The sequence below is a fragment of the Sitodiplosis mosellana genome, unplaced genomic scaffold (genome assembly GCF_009176505.1).
Source record: "Sitodiplosis mosellana isolate CC-2019 unplaced genomic scaffold, AAFC_SMos_1.0 Smas_scaffold_6197, whole genome shotgun sequence".
NCBI classification, from domain to species: Eukaryota; Metazoa; Arthropoda; class Insecta; order Diptera; family Cecidomyiidae; genus Sitodiplosis; species Sitodiplosis mosellana.
This window is the reverse complement of record NW_022601438.1, coordinates 6,828,932-6,835,670: the sequence shown is the minus strand read 5'-3', so window position 1 is coordinate 6,835,670 and position 6,739 is coordinate 6,828,932. Positions and strand designations below refer to the sequence as shown.

At 35.2% G+C, this 6,739-nt stretch overlaps 3 protein-coding genes across 3 annotated transcripts in view; 2 read left to right on the top strand and 1 right to left on the bottom strand.

Moving 5' to 3' along the window:
- Window positions 1-712, top strand: part of LOC129577692 (uncharacterized) — a 3,568-nt gene extending 2,856 nt beyond the window's left edge. Inside the window, exon 5 of the mRNA XM_055465183.1 lies at window positions 92-712. Coding sequence (XP_055321158.1) covers window positions 92-299 — 208 coding nt within the window. The 3' untranslated portion in view covers window positions 300-712. The remainder of the gene's footprint in view (window positions 1-91) is intronic.
- A 1,177-nt stretch (window positions 713-1,889) lies between these two features.
- LOC129577687 (pseudouridylate synthase 7 homolog) lies at window positions 1,890-5,154 on the bottom strand. Its single transcript, XM_055465175.1, has 10 exons — window positions 4,966-5,154; window positions 4,770-4,898; window positions 4,564-4,649; window positions 4,341-4,447; window positions 4,119-4,257; window positions 3,683-3,980; window positions 3,307-3,481; window positions 3,004-3,207; window positions 2,493-2,911; window positions 1,890-2,380 (listed from the first exon to the last, which is right to left on the bottom strand). Exons 1-10 carry the CDS (start codon window positions 5,031-5,033, stop codon window positions 2,005-2,007), a joined length of 2,001 nt encoding a protein of 666 aa, XP_055321150.1. The 5' UTR covers window positions 5,034-5,154; the 3' UTR covers window positions 1,890-2,004.
- Window positions 5,155-5,225: 71 nt separating this feature from the next.
- LOC129577693 (negative elongation factor E) lies at window positions 5,226-6,729 on the top strand. Its single transcript, XM_055465184.1, has 4 exons — window positions 5,226-5,417; window positions 5,518-5,839; window positions 5,928-6,284; window positions 6,512-6,729. The coding sequence occupies exons 1-4, from the start codon at window positions 5,337-5,339 to the stop codon at window positions 6,622-6,624; spliced, it is 873 nt and encodes a 290-aa protein (XP_055321159.1). The 5' UTR covers window positions 5,226-5,336; the 3' UTR covers window positions 6,625-6,729.
- The last annotated feature ends 10 nt before the right edge of the window (window positions 6,730-6,739 follow it).

Below are 6,739 nucleotides of genomic sequence, written 5' to 3'. Positions count from 1 at the left end.
CTCTCTCTCTCTCTCTCTCTCTCTCTCTCTCTCTCTCTCTCTCTCTCCATCTATTTCTCTGTGCATTTTTTTCTCTCTCTCTTCAAAACAGTAATCCAATGTATAGGGCCTACAAGGAGTCAACGTCGCCCTTGATTCCAATCCCACCGAACGTTTATGTTGAAGTGCCATCAGCACTCAAGTTTGTTTTATGCTGTGAATTCCCCTGGTACAATTCATTGGACATAAAGCGCAGTGAGCACAGTTCGTATGGTGTATCGATGGCACATTCCCATTCACATATCCATACGCATACATAGCAGACGGGTACACGTGCGACACCCACAACAGCAACCACCACAGCCACAACCATAACCGCTCAACCAAATACATATAGGGCCTACAACGGACATGATGACCAGGTGATTGTTGAACATCGTGAATCGGGTGGACGCGGAATTGTCACAACTATTGTATAAGATTTAAATCGCCAGAAAACAAACTCAAAACAATGCAACAATTTTTTTTGCACACAAACACTCATTCTTACATACACAAAGGGGTTATATTCACCATCCATGTACACGAATAGTTTATCAATGAATTTATATATTTACTCTAGTCTACCAATCGAACCTTATATTTACATTTACACATATTTGAAGAAAAAAGAATGAACGAGTTACACATATGATGTCTAAAAGAAAAACCGAAAAAAATCAACGCAAATTAAGATTTATCTATTTTTATTAAAACAAAAATCTAACCAAACGAATAATAACAAAAAAAAACCAATTAATTAGTTAAAACAACAAAAAACACACACACACACTTTTAGGTCTGACCTACATTCTGGAAGCAGCCACAAATGTTATTACTACCGCCACACAATTTAACAATGAATATTCCACTCAAGGTTAACAAGAAAATCAGTATTTCGACTTCAGTATTATATCGCTACCATTCTTCATATGAGATAAACAACAACAAAAATCTATTTTTAAGTTATTGATACACACATCTCCCTCCCTCTATATATTTGAAATTATATCAATCTTTATGAAACTATCTCAAAAGGCTCATATCAATGCAACATATTGATGCATTTAGTACTTTTCCGTATCACGAACAACAACAAATTCCCCACGGAGTAGACGAAATGATAAGAACAACAACAACAACAACAACAACAACAAATAATTATTTACAAATCTAGAAGTTATCATAAACTGAACTGTTTTAATTGTTAGACTTTTTCCTGTTTAACAATACAAAGAGATGAAAAAAAACCACAAATTTATCTAAAAAAAAACCACACACAAAAATCTATATATATATATATATATATAAAAATGAAGTAGGATTTAAACAAAAGCTACAATTAAAAAATCTTCTTCGATATTCACATATACTTGAATTATATATAAACGATTATTTTCGAATGATCTGGATCACATTTCTATCCAAATGCATCCAATTAAATTTGGATATAAAATTTATCATCCGACAAACGAGAAGATAGAGAGTAAAGTTTACAGATCGAAGACCGTGGAATAGTGCAAGTGAAAAATTCAAATCGAACGACATTCGGAAACATGATCATGTGCCAATTTGAATGTGCTTCAAACTACTGTTAGCTGGTTCTTATCAATTTGTAGGCAAACGCGTTGCGAATAAAAAATAAAACCAAAGATTTAAAGAGAAAATTCAAACAAAACAAATGATATTACTAATGACCTAGACAAATTTTAGCTAATAAATTAATTTAATTAACATCTAATAGAAGATGATGTAAAAAAAAGTAACAAATTACCATTTAAAAAACGTAAGAATTGATTCATGTTTGGAGAATTTAATAAAAAAAAATCACAAATATTCTCGTTAAGTAAAAGAAGAACAGCAACAGCAACTTTTTATTCTATGCTACGATTTTATTTTCATTTTTCAATTCCATTTTGAATGAATTTAATTTTTAAATGAATTTTTAATTTTTTTTCTTCATTGATTTGTCAAATTCGATTTTTTTCATTGGCATGAAACATCCAATTTTGGTAGTTTTGCCTCCGTAGTGCACTCCGTGTCATCTTTTACTTCAACGTTGGTGTTCGACTCATTTTTGGCAGTTGCTTGTTGCAATTGCACTTGATTTGCCACCGAAGTGTCACATTTTAGGATTTCCCGCAGTGCCATTGTGGCATAAGAAGACGATGGCAAGGTAAATTCAAGAATCAGTGCCTTTTGACTGCCACCTTCAATGCTTTTTGGCTCACTTTCTCCTCGAATTTCCTCAACATCCGATCGTATCAACTGATCCGTATCAACGTTGTACTTCATGAAATACCAATTCAAATCGATTGGCTTGATGAAAGCCTTCCGATAAGCACCTGTCAATGAGTAAGTCCTGAAAGAGATTGGAATGATGAGTAAATTTTTTTTGCAAAGAAATCAATTTCACAAAAATTCAGACCGAATTTGAAATATTCAAAAGTTCATAGCAGTTTATTTGACCTTACTTTTGTTTAGTTTTCAATTTTTCCGACGATAAATTGTCTTGATTCAATCGTTCCTCATACCATTGGGCGCATTCATTCGCCGGATAGGTGATGTCATGGCCAGGCAATGGTAGAACAATATCGAATATTGTATATTTATTCGATTCAATGTCGTCTTTCGTTAGCGGTTTGACCATGCCTTGGAAACGAGACGTATTTGTAGCCTCCTGTGTACCGTCGGTGTCTGGACTTGCATCCTTCTTTTCATCATCATCTTCGACTTCGTCATCGATAATTTCATCGGTTGCACCTTCATCAACTAGCACCAAATCACCTTCACACAATCGCAAACCGTGTGTTGCTATACGACGCGATACCATCTCATTCCATATCAAGCTTTGATACGCGTGAATGTACATAAGGCGCACATTACGGGGAACCTGCAATTCAATTTCATCAATAATTCAAAATCAACATACAGTGCAATCAGCCCTACAACCAGAATTTGATATTTTTGTGTGATTTGACATACATTTTCTAATGAGTTCACATAGTCGTTCTTGTTGTTTTTAGCAAATCCATCTAAAAGTTTGTATTCAATACTTCTGCCACCGCGATCGTGGCGTTTCAACAAGTCTAGGGCTGCTTGAGCATCTCGCTTCTCCAACCATAACTCACGGACGGCATTCATTTCCGGCACATCATTTTCACGTGGCTTCAATATCCACTCACACGCCTAGTGGAAAATGTCATTTTTTTTTTCAATGAAACGAAAAATTAACAATGAATTCAACTCAAATAATAAAATGAAATGCAAGTTCAAAATGTACACTACCTCCTTGAAGTTGCTTTGCACCAAAAACAAGCCAATTTGATGTGTTGGCACAGAAGCGTTGTTACCAAATCGCTGATGACCGTAATAATTAATAAAGCCTTTCTCTTTGAAACTCTTGACTGCTTCATTGATATCTTCTTCGCTGGCACTTATTTGACGTAAAGCGACTCGGAACCTGGATGTAAAATAATAAAATTCATTTTAATTTCCTGAACAATTTTTACTGAATAGAAAAATATTCAAAAGTTTCAAACATTTTTTTTTTCAATTTTTGGAAGGTCAAATTGAGTCAAAGAATTTATTGGTAATTTTTTTTTCATCGTCTAAACTCTTAAGAGAAACAAAAGAAAAAATGGTTGATTTAAACTCAATTTACCGATTGCCTTGAAGCATTCCCAGCTTCATTGGGATTTCCCGGAATTGAAAGCCTCCTACATACATGTTTCTTGCTTTTTGTGCTGCTCTTACAACTTGCAATGGTTCACGTCGTCGTATGCAGGCCCATTGTGTGGTTCGGGCACGTTTATCTTTCGTGCCAGCATAGGTAATCGACGATGCTCTGGCGTTCAGCAGAGGCGCCAAACATGAAACCGCTTGCATCGTATCAACATTGTCTTTGTGCAACAGAAAATAAGTGTATTCATGCGGCCAAACCCAGTTTGATCTGCGATCATCTTAAATGAGAACATCAATTTGTAATTTAAATTAATTTTCTAAACTTCAACTGAGAGAAAAATTACGAAGAAATTTTAAAGATTTTAACAAGTATCATGACGTATCACGGAGCAGTTTTTGAACAGTTTTTGACATACTTTTCTTATTTTGTTTCATGCATTTTATGAACTTGTTGCCATCTTTATCAACTGTTGTGCTATTCACTGAACTGAAGACTTCTTTGATCATTTGATGGATTTGTGTTCGTTCCGCCTTTTCCATGGCCGTCACTTCAATCTGCAATGCAACAAAAATTGTTAATAAAATAAGCAATTGTTTGTGACTGCAACATTATGCACCGCAAGTAATCAGGCACATACCAAAACTTCGTCGCTACATTTTTGATCAGCCTTTTCAATAGCTAGAATTGCATCATATTTCTCCTGGGTTGCCAAACGAATAAAATCATCGGCGTTCACCGATGCAGCTGAGGTGAAGAGAATTTTTATTTCAAAATTTTAATCAAAATGATAAACAGAACTATTTTCAATATGAAAATTAAAACAAAAAAAATCTAATGAATAAAAACGAAGATAAACTCACATTCTGGCGGTTTTGGCAGTGAAAAATCCGTCAATTTACATATTTTCCCATCAAATCCGATTTCATTCACGTGAAAATCTGAAATTCTTCAATTAAATTGTTTTATTTATTATTCGAGAAACCTTTTGCTGGTCAAATTGTTCGACCCGCGGAATTCACTGCGAAATAAGAAAAAATGTAATGAATTTTTTTTTCCTAAGACGTACCTTTGTTTAATGATTCCTGTGAATCCGTTCGTCGTTGTGGTGTATTCCGTTATGCCAATTTCATTTTCCTTCAGCGATGAATAAACGACATTCTGCTTCGATTGTCTCGACGGTCTCGGTGAATTATTTCTACACAGAATTTTCACTTTTAAATCAATTTAATTGTTTAAAAAAATTGCCAAAGAAAATGCCTTACTGAAATGATTGATGTGGTCGTTTTCGATGTTGATTATTGCCAAACTGTCTCCCATTATTTCGTCGCATATTTTCACAACAAAAATTATTGTCTTATTTCAATTTTAAAATGATGTGTTGGTCCAGCGATTTATTTACCGCATGCTTGACTACTGTTTTCATTGACACAATGTTTGTTTTGGTTAAGTGGGGTGCGTTCCATCATTGCACAGCCAACCATTTGAACACGATTGACATAAACGTCATTGTTGCTATTCTGACACTTAGTGTATCACTAATTTCAGACAACCAACACATCGCAGTGTTGCGCTTCGTAACAGAATTTTTTTTGTTTACAACTTGAACGAAAGCCAAATAATTCGGTTTTAAGCCATGGTTTATATCACATTTCCCACAAATTATACAGAAGAGGAGCAAATGCTTCAGGCAAAATATCAAAAATTGAAGAAAAAGGTGAATTATCCAAACAAATATGGCTTGGTGACGCGCTATGTTTTGAAATTTGTGTTTATCAATTGTGAACCAATGTGTTTTTTTTTTATTTTGTCTACAGAAAAAGGCGCTACAAGCTTTAAAGGCACCAAAACAAGAGGCTGAGAAACAATTGATCCCAAAACGTGCGGTTGATGCGCGTGATGCTCGCGAAGTGGCACGGAAATTGTTTAAGAGTGGTGCGATTCCTGCCATTCAAAAGCCACAAATGAAACAGGATCAGATGTCATTCAAACGGCCGAAGGGACAAGAAAGAAAACGTGTCATACCAGACTCAAATGTTGCATCTTATCAACCATTCTCAGCCACACAGGGCTCAGACAGTTTCCAAAGTACCAACAGTGGCACAACGCTGGACAGAGACACAACTCGAGTTCATAATTGTATGTCATTCGACTCTGACAAATGAATTCTCGTTTTTTTTTTCAACGTAAATTGTTAACGATATTATGATAATTTATTCGATTTTAGTGTATCAACAAATCGCAACCGAAAGAGATCGAGAGGAACGTGGCCTGAATGAGAAGAAAGCGATAGCAGCTGAACCAGCCGCAATTACGAATCGCATCGAAAAACAGCGCACCGGCAATACGATATGCGTATCGGGCAATAGTGTGACCGAAGAATTTTTACGCAATCAATTTTTAACGTTTGGCAAAATTGTTAGCGTATCGATGGAAATTGAAAAGGGTCGCGGTTTCATAACATTCATCAAAACTGAATCGGCCGAACGGGCCATCAATGATATGCATTCGAAGACTGTGTCTGGGATATCACTGCAGGTACAATTGGCACGTAGACAACCACAAATTGAGGCGATCAATTCGGGTAAGGATTTTTTTTTTATGGCTCTGTTACCGATTTCTGAACATTTTCGTCTGTAATTGGACTTTTTCGAAAAATTCTTTTTTTATTCTATGAATTTTTCGAACATTTTTTTTTCAAATTCTTGTTTATTGAGTGTGACAAAATGCATGAATTAGAAGAAATTTTTCTTGATTACAATTTTCAATTTCCAATGTCCAATTTCCCATTTTCCAATGTTTTATTCGCAGCATCCTCATCGGTGGTATGGTCGACTTTGGCTGCCAGTCATTCGCAGAAAGGAGGCAGTGCAAAGGACAAGCGGAAGATGATCGAATACGATGATTCAGATATATTCAATTGAATCCAAAACACATGCACCATAGGCTAAGATTCCATTTTTATTATTCGTGAATTGTAAGAATCCAAGATGAAGAAAATATCAATAAAAAAAAATTAATCCATTAAACAATTTATTT